This window comes from Chelonia mydas, chromosome 4 (assembly GCF_015237465.2).
Source record: "Chelonia mydas isolate rCheMyd1 chromosome 4, rCheMyd1.pri.v2, whole genome shotgun sequence".
Classification (NCBI taxonomy): domain Eukaryota; kingdom Metazoa; phylum Chordata; order Testudines; family Cheloniidae; genus Chelonia; species Chelonia mydas.
In genome coordinates this window covers 40347738-40361907 of record NC_057852.1, presented here as the reverse complement: position 1 = coordinate 40361907, position 14170 = coordinate 40347738, and the positions used below count along the sequence as shown (strand labels likewise).

General features: G+C 42.4%; 1 protein-coding gene and 1 long non-coding RNA gene across 4 annotated transcripts in view; one reads left to right on the top strand and one right to left on the bottom strand.

Moving 5' to 3' along the window:
- LOC122465536 overlaps positions 1-462 on the bottom strand; it is a 36523-nt gene extending 36061 nt beyond the window's left edge. For all 3 annotated transcript variants that reach the window (XR_006290455.1, XR_006290453.1, XR_006290454.1), the window contains exon 1: positions 268-462. This is a non-coding gene — a long non-coding RNA (uncharacterized LOC122465536). The remainder of the gene's footprint in view (positions 1-267) is intronic.
- A 205-nt stretch (positions 463-667) lies between these two features.
- MAD2L1 (mitotic arrest deficient 2 like 1) lies at positions 668-6566 on the top strand. The gene is made up of 5 exons (XM_037897130.2): positions 668-895; positions 1186-1332; positions 1943-2063; positions 2894-2997; positions 4933-6566. The coding sequence occupies exons 1-5, from the start codon at positions 823-825 to the stop codon at positions 5103-5105; spliced, it is 618 nt and encodes a 205-aa protein (XP_037753058.1). The 5' UTR covers positions 668-822; the 3' UTR covers positions 5106-6566.
- Positions 6567-14170: the final 7604 nt, after the last annotated feature.

Genomic DNA, 14170 nt, shown 5'->3' with positions numbered 1-14170 from the left:
TAAAACTCTTCAACCACGTGTGACTCGCACGTACTGAAATACGGAGAGGGAGGATAAAGACGCCCCAGCGTCCGACCTCCCTCCCCATCTGATGGCGCACGGTTGCAGTCCCACTGCAGGACCCTGATGCGGGTGGCGTTGCAACACGCCAGGCCGCACTTTATCAGGCATTTAAAATCTCCCGCCATGGATCAGCGGCCCCAGCCCTGGCTGGGGATCACACATTGGGCGGAAGCTCCCCCTCCCCGCAGCGGGCCCTCTTCCCACCTTGCTTGCAGCTAACGTTTGCTTTTAGAAACATGGGATGGCCACCCCCTCTTTGCAGTCACTCGCAGCCCTTCTCCCCGTGCGCGCGCGTCGGCTCCTAGCCAGCGCGGCGTCCCAGCGCGTTTCAATTTCAAGCCGCCCCCCGTAGCTCGAGGCGACGCTGTCTCGCGCACGCCACGCTGCAGGCGCGGAAAGGGCACGCGCTGCAGCGTCCCCCCTCCGGTCTGCGCGTTCAGAGGAGCTGCCCCCGCAATAGATAGAACGTGCAGCTCGCCAGTCCCCGCCAGGCAACGCTCACAACTTCGGCTGGCCCGCCGAGGCAGAAAAAGTTACTGCGCCTGCGCAAGGGTGGAGGTTCCGGGAGAGGCGGCGCGTGCTGGAACTGTTATTGTCAGCGGGCAACGCGCATGCGTCAGCGGGACGCCTACAGGACCTAGGGTGGGCGAGAGCCTATGAGGCGCTTTTGTGGCAGCGGCGCAGGGGGCGGCGCCTGATTTGAACGGGCCGGCGGCGGGGCCGGGGACTGGGACTGTGCGGGCGCCGCCTGTCCGCGCCATGGCCAAGCAGCTGAGCCGGGAGCAGGGCATCACCCTGCGGGGCAGCGCCGAGATCGTCGCCGAGTTCTTCTGTGAGTGAGCGGGGGCCGCGGCTCCGGGGCGGGGGTGAGGAGCCCGGGCGCGGCCGGGGGGGTCCCTGCAGCACACTGGCGTACGCGCTGCCCCCGGGAGGGAGCCCGGAGCCCGAGGCAGCGCGGTGACCCGGGAGCTGCGTCTCTGCCCAGCTACTCGTGGTGCGGCGTTTTGTTCCCTCCCCATCCCGGTAACGCGGCGGAGGGAAGGGGCCGCCGAGCGTGGGGCTGCACGTGCGGGTGGCGTCTGGGAGAGTCCAGTGACTGGGCCGACTCTACCTGCCTTTCAGCTTATGGCATCAACAGCATTTTATATCAGCGTGGGATCTATCCCTCGGAGACCTTCACACGTGTCCAGAAATACGGGCTCACTCTGCTCGTCACTACAGATCCTGAACTTAAAAACTACCTGAACAACGTGGTAGAACAGCTAAAAGGTACAGCAGATCAAATGCACCTAGGTGGTAGTTCACCCGATGTTACTAGCTTTGAACTCCCGTGTTTTCCTCACCTGGCATAATTCTTTAGAATCATGATGGGTTTTAGAGCGTGGCTTGCATATGAACTGATGTTTCACTTATGTGACAAGACAGACTGTCTGTTTTATTTATATTTACCTATTCTATTTGTTTGTATTGGGGAGCCCTTATTTTAGCAAACACCTATACATTCTAACCAGTCTTCTGAGGCAGAGCCGTGTATTCGATCTCTTCACCATTCAGAGCTCAAATGTGAATTTATTAATTGCTAAGAGGTTACATTAGTCTTAACATGTCTGTTCAGCATGCCTATTTACATAGCCAACTTCTCTCGATCATATTGGTTTTATATTTCTGGATTAGCTATTAGAATTGGAGAGAATGTACACCTTGAAACTTGTCACTAACTTAATATAGTCAAACTGAAGACTGCATAGCATTCTAACTGCTTTTCCATAAATCGTAATATTACTAGTGCAGCTAGTAAATGGGGTTAATGAAGGCTCACTCTACTACATTATCTATATTTTCTGACTTGGGGAAGTTATTTTTCTCTTGCTTCTTTCAGACTGGTTATGCAAGTGTTTAGTACAGCGGTTGGTGGTGGTAATCTCTAGTATTGAAAACAATGATGTTCTTGAAAGGTGGCAGTTTGACATTGAATGTGACAAGACTGCAAAGGATGAGAGGTAATGTAGTCAAAATTACACTGTTATAAACCCTTCCTGTTGACTACTGCTAGTAGTTGATTAGGTGCAAGTATTAAAGGCCCTCTGTTTTGTATTTATAAACTGTGCTGCAAAAAGAATAATCTGGGTCAATCTTTAAAAAAAAAAAATAAAAAAAAAATACTCAGCTGTAGAGCGAAAACACACCAGCTCAGGTCATCTTTGACAGCATTTTGTAGCTTTCGGTCTACTGGTGTGCTTCACTGTAAATCAAATGGAAAACTTTTTTGATCTCAGATGAATATGTAACTCCCATTTACTTTAAAAGGAGCTGCATAGAAAAGGTAAAATTTTCCCTTGATTTTTTTTTTTCTCCTTCACTCCTTACATAAAGATATAGTCTACTTCAGCAGCCATTATAGACCTCCATGGTGGTACTTACGTGTTTGATTTTTCATCACTGTTCTGCTTCTTGATTTCTCATATTCAGAAGCAGTTGCTTTGGTAACAGTAATACCCCATAAACTCCAGATCACAGGGAAATCGAGACAGAGGCTGGTATCCTTAAACATAGAGAGGCTTCATGGAAGAACAATGAACTGAAATTTTAAACTATCATTTTGGTTATATTTTCCAAACCTTGACCATCCATCTTGTATTGTACTATATAACAATTGTTCCTCACCCAAGAAATGCAAGTCTCAATTGCACAATCTGTCCCTTTATTGTATAGCAAGAACAATCTCCGCTTTTAAACAATGGAGAGAGAGCTAGATTTGGAGAAACGTCTCATTATAACAAAAGCTTCATTTTTTTCCCCCCTATATTGACAACGTATTATTCTCTTGTAGTGTACCAAGAGAGAAATCTCAGAAAGCTATCCAGGAGGAAATTCGATCTGTTATCAGACAAATAACTGCCACAGTAACATTTCTGCCTTTGTTGGAAACATCCTGTGAGTATTCCAAACCTTTGTGTGACTAATGAAACACTTTGTGTAGAAGAAAACACCTTAAACCTGAACTGAAATTTAATCAAAATGAGACTACCACCTTTCTAATTATAAGCCGTATACTGCTTATGTAGATTTAAGTGAAGGATTTAAGTATGACACCTGACCTAATGTCTGTTCTGCAATTATATAACATTCTATATGCAAGTTGTCTGCTTTTGCAAAGAAAGCACAGTTAAATGTGAATACTGTACATCTAGAACTATATGCTATGCCTGGTTTGGGATCTCACTTCAATTGAAAAGTATTTATTTAAATGTGCTAATAGTTCTAAACATATGTTTTCTCTTCCTCCCACTGAAGTATTTGTAAAGCTATTCCTGGTGAAGAGACTCTCTTCAAAAAAGAGATTGAACCCTGCTACTGAATTTAAAATTCAACTCTGAGTTTAGGCATACATATTTGGCAAAAAAAATGTTTGCCTACTATGTATAGCAAAAACGTTCTCCAATAAATTACTATAGAATAACTTAATAGCAAATTACTAGTCTATAAAAGTTAGTTCACAGCTATGCTCAAATACAGTCATGGCTCAAGTGGATATTTAGGCCCTGGTACTGCAAACGTACAAGTAACTTTTGCACGAGATGTTCTGTTTATACAGTAGAACTACTGAACTGCATAAATGAAGTAAAAACTGAAAGGTAAGTACTGACTTGCAGATTTGATATCACAGGTTGTGTTTTTAGGTGATCTTTTTAGGGGCTAAGAAGAAGATTGAAAATTGTTAGTCTGAATATATGTATGTTTCATACATAAAAAAGCTCACTGTTTTTAACTTAGCCTTGTTATACCAATAAAATAAAAACCGGCAGGATCTTATTAAAGGGGAAAAGGCAAAATGCCACATTTATTGTGAATACAGAAAGAATCATAGTAAGCAGTTAGTTATAGCTATAACATTCAATTTCATATTTATTCACACATTCATTCATACACACAGGTTCTGCAAGATTGTTATCATAGTTACCAGCCTTAGAGTTGCTCATGCCAAGCCACTGGCCAGGTGGCCTGGACATGAGGAGGGAGCAGGGCCTTGTCAGATGCTCATCTGTTGCTCCTGGAAGTTGGTTTGCAGAATCAGACCCCAAAGTTCTCACTTTCTAGAGTCCGTTTTTATAGGAATTTCTTCCTATGCCAGTCTATGGGAATTGCTTCATCATGCTGTTGCTGAATCCATCAGCAGATGGTACATTCCTGACAGCTCCGTGCTGCCAGATGTTATCTTGTTCTTTGGTTCTCCCATTCTTGAGGCTGTTGGGTGGATTCCAGTCTGCCCTCCGGGGGTCCTCTGGTTATTTCCACTGGACGCCTTCTTCAGCCAATGGAAACTGGATTCTTAGGCTGGCACCTCCCTGATCATTCAGTTGTTATCCACACCAATCATCCATCCACATACATCCTCTATCTCTATTTTAATCACAATTGTTAACAAAGCAAGATGAATACAACAAAAGGGCGGGGAGTCTCTGGGTGCTGTTTCTGTTGTTAGAGTATTGCTTTGAGTCTCTCTCTGTGTGAGTAGTTGTTGTTACAAAGAATTGCTTTGAGAACAGACTCTGTCTTAGAATGTACTAACACAATTAGCAGCTTGCAAGTTTCACACAGAGAGGGAGAGAAACAGTACCAAAAACCAAGAGACCTCTTAATTAGTAATACCCTGGAATTTAAACTATGGGGAATCAAACTCATTTGTGATTTTAATACAGAACTACTTTAATATGATCCAACAGCCTCACATACACATCATGTATAGCCATGTGTAGCATATATATGAGCTGGGTTTTGCAGGGGGCTTTTGGTCAGTGGTTTGGAATCTGTGAAAATGCACAACCCATCTGAAAGGTATACATAACTATTGAAAACTCTTGCCTACAGGTGCCTTTGACCTACTCATTTACACAGACAAAGATTTGGCAGTGCCAGAAAAATGGGAAGAGTCAGGACCACAGTTTATTGCCAACTCTGAAGAGGTCCGTCTTCGTTCCTTCACTACCACCATTCACAAAGTAAATAGTATGGTGGCCTACAAAAAGGATTCCTTTCCTTGATGGAATGAATAATATGGTCTGTGTCCAGAAACTGCCTTCTTGTAAATCTGATGCTATGAACTGTAGTTTCATCCTGAACAGTGTTTTTGGTGTGGGTGTTTTTCTGTATCTTTTACTCAAGTTTGGATCAAAATAATAGCAAAACAAAGCAGTTCTCTTGTTCACATTACACCGTATGCTGTGCTGAGGCCTTGCTGACCTATTCTCATCCCTCTAATGAGAGACAAAGGATTTACTTAGGAATATGGCAGTGTCTTCTTATACGGAACAGTATGCCAAATCCATTCTAGATTGGAGCACCAAGAGCAATATCAAACACTTAACCCCTCTAAAACCTGGCTTAGAAAGGCTGCTTAGAGATAATACACTTATGATTGCCCTGGAATACTTTTTGAATGGCAGCTGTTACCTAATCTTCAATATGATCTCATAATAATACATAAGAGATGCACACTAACAGACTTCTAAAAATATACTGTTGCTTGAGAAAAATGGTTCTGACAAATAGGGGTTGTTCTTGATAGCAATTTAGGTGGATAGTGGTGTTAATGAAGATGATCCTGGAATTAATTCACTGGTGAAGTCTCATCTGTCCCTCCCACCTCTCTGCTCCAGGACAGAAATTATAAAATCAGTCCTCTCCACTGTGTAATGAAAGGTCTGGATATGAATGATTGATTGTACTCTAGTCTAAACCCAAAATCTCTGTATTGTTTTACTCTGTGGGTAATGTCTTCATGTTAATATTTCTTATTTTGTATTCATGTTTTATAGAATAAAGCTCTAAAATCTTTAATGAAAACTTTTTTACATTTGTGCAGTATCTGGGAACTACACGTTTCATGCGTCTTAGACAATGTCCTTAAATTTGTGCAAGTCAAACACTATTCCCTCAGAAAGGCTTAACATCACTATCGCAGCTTCTGTTACTTGTTTCACCTGGTGTTAGTTTTCTAACTCTGAAGATTAGAATAAAGTCTCACTCCTGCCTGGGCTTACAGGATTTGTGCACAAGATAAGAAAAAATGATTTAGTGGTACTTGGTGTATAAAATCCACTGCTCTGTGTAGGTCTTTATATAAAAGAACATTGAATGAGGGTCCTTAAAGGCAAAAATAGTACCTGAAACTGCTTCTATTTCAACTCAACAATATCCCTTTTAAGCAGACTTAGAAAATGACAAAGTTGCATGGACAGCTTTTAAGATGCACACCTCCAGAATTTTATTAGTGTAACAGTTAAGATCAGATTGAACTTTCTTTATCTGTGCATATTACAATCTTAAGAACACTCAAACATACTGTCGTGGCTGAATCTCCACTCTGTCACTTTAAGTACAGAAAGTGGGGGGCCTGCAAGTGTTCTAAAAATTAATACTTGCCATTCCAGGCTTGTATTAAACTCCCAAGGTTACAGCTTTTCTCTGACTTTGGCTTGGTAAATGCTACCACCACCCAAATGCAAAAAACCCCAACCCTTTGACCCAGGAAGGAGCACTTGGAAATTCCTCCCTTTGGGGTACCCTCAAGCCCTTTCACCCCTCCCTCCAGGGAAGAGCTGAGAAAGAAAACAAAGGAAATTTGTTGTGCTACCAGCTAATCAAACAAGCACAAACCTCTTAAGACACCAAAAATACAATCCTGTTCTTTAGGTAAATTTTATTAAAAACAACAAGGAAAAAATTACATTTGGAACTTAGGCTTTTGCTAGATTTTAAAAGAGCAGTTTCAAAAATTAAGCACCCAAACTAGCTTTCTTGGGGGTTCAGCTTAAAGGTTACAAGTAAACAAAACCATCAGGGGTTAGCACAGAGGAGATCCATGAGCCAAAATAAGAAATAAACCTGATTGTATCTACCTAAACATTCCCTATCCAAATAATTTCTTCTAGGTATGGAAGATACTTTTTCATACGTGGTTCAAACCTTACACAGCATTTCTGCTTATAGCATTGCTGCTCTGTTCCTGTAGCCCAGAGAACAACAGACAAAGGGAAAGTTTCTTTCCCAGTTTTAAAAGTTCTAGCCTTCCTATTGGCTCTTTTGGTCAGGTGCCCACTCCTTTTTTTCTCTTTACCACCGGGACTGTTTAACTTTTTACAGGTAAAGCAAGTCGAGAACAGCTACTAACAGAGATTTTACAGCTAACTGGCTGGCTGGGTGTCCATCAAAGGGAGCTACCTCCCCCCCTTCATTATCACACATACTTTAGGGGAGTAGAGTGCTAATTTCAAGGCAATAATCTGATCAAATAAGAATTTAAGAGGAAGGCTAAATACCTCTTCTGATGGTAGTTATCAGATTTATTCTGATATACCTTCAAGTCATTTTGGCAATAAGGCTCTTTTGAAGAAAAAAATCTCTTGCTGTTAAAAACTTAGATTTACTTCTTCATTTAAAAAAAACCCAAAACTTTAGCTAGAGAGGTTTCAGTCCAAAAAGTGAGTGTGAATGATAAAATTTAGAATAGAAAAACCTTATGCAGTCATTCTTAATTACCTGTTTGCAGAAAAAGTAAGTTTGGGGTTTTTTTATAAGCTGTGTATTGCCAAAATATGTTATAGGCAGAGCTGGTAGCTCTGTCCATAAAAGTTAAGATGCTATCTTTAGTCCAGGGGTTCTCACAACAAATTTTTTTGTTGTTTCTTTGCTTTTTTGGTTGCTTTAAAAAAAAAATTTTTGCTAGCTAGTAAGTCATCTGCTGTGAAAAGCCCTGGGACAAATTAAGACCTGGATGGGGAGGTATGCAGGGAGGCTGTGGGGCCCGGGGATGATGGCGCGGGTGGTGAGCCTGGGATAAGAGCCAGCTATCGCATGGATGGAGCCCAAAGCCCCATGGCTGAAGACTTCCCACCCACCCTCAGGAAAGTGGGGCATTCACCAGCTGCCTGCACCTCCAGCGTTTGTGTTTCCGGGGGGGGGGGGAAGCAGGGCCAAACCCCCACTGGTGACCCTGGGAGAGGGCCCTCTGCTTCTCCCCCACCCACAATCACAGCCCAGGAGGAGGTGGTCACAAGAAAAGCCTCGGGTGGCTGCATTTGAGAAACACTGCTTTAGTCGCTCATAACTTTCTCAAGCTTCAGTGGTTTGAAATGAAATTTCACAGTGGGCTGAACTTTTTTAGAAAGTTTCTGACAACAGTCCAGTTTCTGAGAACGGAGTTAGGGGAAAATGTTTTTGTTTCTACACCATGTTAAAAATATAATCTTAAAATGATTTTGTTGAAACTTTAATGACCTTGTTCTTTATAGCTGACTTTCACTTTAGCCAAGGTGTGACTGCTCAAGCTTTTTTGGGGGGAGGGGGGGGCTATTCCTATGAAAATCTGCTCCTATTTGTCCAAATTATAAGCCTTGGAAAAATCTTAGTTCACAGCTAAAAATGTGGGTTTTGTATGCATTGAGCTCCTCTCAGCTCCCTACATATGACTAGACTGTGCAAGTGCCATCCCTACACAGTATCTGAGAGTGCTCTGGCTAGGGGTGGGGAGACAGCAGGACTTTTCCTGCAATTGCAGCTCCTGGTATCTGCAGGCCAGCAGCCCATGAAAACAGGGAGACTGTCTCCTTTTCTCTCAGTGCAGGAGTTGAATACAGTGGAGATGGGATGATCGGCTCTGGGAAAAGGAGTAGATTGGGGGAAGGAGTTGATGAGCATTGAAGACGGGGAGCTGGGGCAAGCTGAGCAAGGAGACTCAGAAGGAGTGGGGAGGAGGTAGGACAGAAGTTGAGAGGATGGGGAAGAAAAGGTCGAGACTGAGGGGAACAGGCAGAATAGTTTGTGCCCATTAAAGCAGGGGTTCTCAGCCTTTTTTCCTTTTGAGGCCTCCCCCAACAGGCTATAAAATGTCCATGGGCCACCTGTGCCACAACAGCTTTTTCTGCATATAGAAGCCAAGGCCAGCATTTGGGGTAGGAGGCAGGGCAATTGCCAAGGGCCCCACAAAGTTAAGTTGCTCAGGTTTCAGCTTCAGTCCCAGGTAGCGGGACTTGGGGCAGCGGCACTTCAGCTTTGCCCTAGGCACAGCAACGCAGCAGTGAATCTAAGGCTGGCCCTGCTTGGTGGACCCCCTGACACCTGCTCACAGCCCCCCAGGGTGCGCTTCGGCCTCCTGCTTGAGAACAGCTGTATTAGAGCACGCTCCCCTATAGACCCTGGAATGGAAGCCAAGTTCTAGGAGTCTCACCATTCCTGTGCAATCAACATGTCTGTGAAGTCTACTGACAAAATGGCTCTCATCCCTCTAATGCTGGCAGCCTACCTATGATTGCTATGAGTTGTACAGTGGATCTATTGGTTCCAACGTGCTGGTGCCACAGATGGATGTTAATGTGATGCCACATGAGGTACCTCTTGTTTTCTTCAGGTTTTTTTTTTTAAAACAGCTAGGAAATTATACCACATAAAGTACATTAAATAAACATTATAGGTTACAAAGGTCAAGGGATCAAACATTAGGAATTGCCAAAATTAAGGTTGCCTGTGCACTCTATTTTCACACCTTGTGCATGCACATTATGCTACAGTCTAATTATATGATCACAATATTTTTCCCCCACAATATTTTTCCCTCATCTCATTCAGTACACAGAATGGAGCTGCTCTGGCCATGAATCAGGGCTATGTAGTGAAGGAGACTTGTCTTTAGGACCACATGCCTCATTTGTTGCAGAAATTGGAAGGTACATAGCGAATGAGGCAGGGGATTGTAGGAGGAGAAAGGATGGTTTCATGGTTAAAGTAGTTGAATGCTGCCCGAGAGAACTGGATTCTGCTACAGAGTTCCTATGTGATGCTAGGTAAGTCACTTACACCAAACTCTGTCAGTATGTGTGCACCTTTTTCTAGGGTCCAACTTGAGATTCTGGGGTCTGATTTGCAGAAGTGCTAAGCACCCACAGCTGCTAACTGACGTAAATAGGAGACGTGCTTTGAACATATTAATTGCCAAATAATGCTAAGTACTCTGAAAAATCAGGTCTTAGGCCTCTTAATTAGGCATCCAAAATTATTGGACACTTTTGGCCTTAATCAGTCTGGACAGTATGCACTTAAGTAGCTATTCACTATTTTGTTTTCTCCTTTATAGTTCAATGAGTGGCCCCATGCCTTACTTATTGCATACTATTCAAACCCTGCTCTGGGGACAGAATTGTTAATTTCCATGTAGGCATTTATAGGATGCTCATCACTATAGTAGCTGAGGCTCAAATCTACAAAAGGACTTAAGTGCCATGAAATGAAGATAAGCGTTCTTATCCCCATACACCCATCTCTGCTATAGTGCCTGATCCGGCAGGTATTTTCAGAGCACAACTAACTGCACAAAATAGCTGGCAGGGGAGGGAAAGACAAACTACCTCCCTTATAGCCCAGTAGTTAGGGCACTGATGTGAGACATCCTGGTTCAACTGCCCCCTGTGCCTGATGAGAAGGAAGTTGAACTTGTGCTCCCCAACTCTGAGGTGAGTACCCTAACCACTGAACTATGGTATATTTGGGGGGTAGGGGGGCCTCTCTCAGCCTTTCCCGATATAGCTGGCCCAGTGTGTATAAATTACTAAATATGCATTGAGCTAGAGAGAGAAAATCATCTTGTAGTCCAATGGTTAAGGCATTTACCTGTTAGGTGGGAAAGCCATGTTCAAATCCCTTCTCGTCAGGCAACAAGAGGAACTGAACCAGGATCTCTCATGTAAGTGCCGTAATGATTAGGCTAAAAAAGTTATAAGGGGGGCTGCCTTCTCTTACTCCTTTTCATGTGGAGGAAGGCATGTTTTAAGGTGACCTACTGGATTGGCACCTGCAAGCAAGATGCACGGGCAATGCCTATCTTTACCTGGTTTGAGGATCCCGCTGCAGCTTTTATGTTTGTGATAGGCACTGGCCTCAGGCCGAAGCAGCAGTGTGCCTGTCGCAAGGAAGAAATTTAGGCACCGAGATACTTTAGGTTTCTCTAGGGTTAGGTGGCAATTTAACAGAGAATGAGGGAGAGATCCTGTAGAAAAAAGTTTGTGATCATGTAATTAAAGATTTTCAGATGCATGCATATATAGGACCCAAATGAAGGCACACGCAACCTTAATTCTGGCATTTCTTAGCTTTTGAGTATGTGACTTTGTAACCTTAACATTCTAATATAGGTGGGTTTTGTGTGCACGGGTATACGAGTGTGCTTCTGCCTATACAGTCATGGGCTTTTCTTTTTCCAGCATTTCTGCACCACCATACTATGCACATAAGTACTAAAAATAATGAAGAATCTTGAAAAAGCTAAGGGTTTTTAGCAAAGCATTTTCCTCAGTAGTGCTTATGGTAATGTAGACTGCAGGTCCAATTTGGAGCATCTTGACATATCACACTGACTTGGCTATCAATGCCCTGGGCCAAGTTTTTAAAGGTACTTGGGTACCTAAAGCCAGTCAGGCATCAGGTGGGAGTTTCAAAAGCCTGTCTGCATCTTTAGGCACTTAAATACCTTTAAAAATCTGGACCTGAGTAATTGTCTGTTCCTAGTTACAACAGAAAAGGTCCTTGCCTCTTTTATTTAATCTTTCATTGTCTATAGCCAATAGGCCTCGGCACACTGATAAGCCAATTTGGTTCAATGTAAGTACAGCTGAAACCGCCTTTGCCTGGTTCACTGTATCTGACAGCAAATGCTCACTGCCAGTGTATATTTTATAAAATTCTGCTGAAAGGAATAACTCAAAATTTAGTATTAATCCAAATTTTAATCAATCACTCTTATACTGCTGTTGAAACAACATTCAGAAGGCCAGCTCAGGTTTACAATGGTTCTGCTAAGTATAACTAGAAATATGAAATGAAAATAAGGTATGCCACAGTTGAGGTAATTCTGAGCTCTGGCATTGAGAAAAATTTTAAATATTTTTCTGGTGAAGTTTTGGGACTTTTGTCAAACAAAAACTGATTTTATAATATTACTAGAAGTTAGAGATGGAAAAAACCTATCAGGTTACCTATTAACCCCTCCCCATACAGAACCGTGCTATTCCTTAGTATTTTTTGTGTTACACATACTACATTTTCTATTCTGTGTAGTCCTAGCTTTAAATATCCCAAGCAGTGAAAACACTACTTTCATTGTAAGATTACACTACTTAAATTTCTGCTGGTATCTCTCTCTAAATAAGCCTCTTAAAACCTCATGTTGGTACCATGTGCTGTGTGGCTGAGTTAGGGTTGCTGCAACAAATCCTTGCTTTCCCTGCCTTTTGGCTTTGTGTTTGTAACCCTACTTCACTAAAGTAGGGTTCTTTTATATTCCTTATATGTAGTTTTATTATTACATGGGGGGAAAAAAAAAAAAACAAAAACCACACAGCACTGCTACTGTACCTTGTTTATTTTCCACTAGAGGTCATCAAAACTGTAAAGTTTAACAGAAGGGAATTCCCGAGGAAATCTGGGTGGCTGCAATGGGTAAACAGTTTTTGCTTTTCCAGTTTTATATTATTCACTTATCAGCTATTTCATGTAGATATTCAAAATTTCTGCCTCTTCAGAAAATGTTAACTGTGGACTTTTAAGTGCTGAATTATATATTAAATAGAGTTCTAACGAGCAAAAAAGATTATCAGTCATGGAAAGATTTCCAGAGGGGAGAGATTGAAAGACTCTGACTGTTTAGGTTAGAGAGAGACCATAATAGAGGTATGCAGATAATGATGGACATAGAGAAGGTATAGAGGGCATTCCTGTTTAGCCCCTTTCATAATACAAGGAGATATCCACATATTAAAAGACAACACAAAACAACTGATAAAATGAAACTCTCTTTACAGGAGAGAATAATTATCTTGTAGAACTTATTACCACAAGGTATTATTGATGCCAAAAGTTTAGAATTTAGAAAAAGAATTATATGGTATATGATGACAAAAGTTATTGTAGGAATACAGAAAATTAGGAATATACTTACTCATACTTCAGGAGGTACGTTTAACACTTACTGGGAGCTGGACAGAAAGAGCAGCTAGAAACAGGTTAATCAATGGGGCATCTAGTGACAGCCACTTTGAGACAGAACATTAGAACAAACAAACTGTCCCAGATCCGTCCACTGGTAATTCCTATTTAAAATCATTTGGGCATTGTTTCTTCATGTATCACCACTTAAGTAATTTTTCAAAAAAGGTCATGGGGAAACAATGCTGTGGAAAATTGAATTTTTCCAAGGGATATTGTTCACATAAATGCAATAATTTACAAGTGCTTGTAGAAGCTAGAAATCTAAATACTAAGAAGGGTGAACGAGAGTGCCTGGTACTAATGAGGAAACTGATATAATAATAGACATTACAGCAACTTGAAATGATGATAATCAATGGGATACTGTAATACTAATGTACAAAATATATAGGAAAGACTGAGTAAGTTGTACTGATGGGGGTGTGGCACTAGAAGTGAAAGAAAGCATAGAGTCAGAGTAAAAATCTTAAGTGAATCAAACTGTAGCACAGAATCTCTATGGAAAGAAATTCCATGTTTGAATAATAAGAGTAACAGTAGGAGTATACTATCGACTACCTGATCAGGATGGTGATGGCGACTGTGGAATACTCAGGAAGATTACAGAGCCTACAAAACTAGAAAACCAGGATGGGATACACAGATAGAACTTCAACACCATTAATGACAGCTTCTTGGAACAGGTAGTCCTGGAATTCACAAAAGGAGGGGCAATTCTTGATTTAGTCTTAAATGGTTCACAGAATCTGGTCCAAGAGATGATAGGGTTGCCAACTTTGTAGTATTTAAAAATTGGACACTCCAGCAGGGGTGCCAGAACCTCCTCACCCAACCTCTTCCCCTGACGCCCTGCCCCCGGCATTTGCTCCTCGCCCTTCCCTCCCCCCCCCCCCCCCGCATCATGTCTCTCGCTGCTTCTTCCTGCAACCCCTCTTTCAGCCCAGGTCATGACTCGCCTGCAGTCAGGATACAGGTAGGAGACGCTAGCTGAGTGGGGGCTGGTGCAGCTGAGGACCAGACACCTCCCTGCCTCCAGTAACCAAACTTTGGGTGTCCAGTCAGTACTACTGAT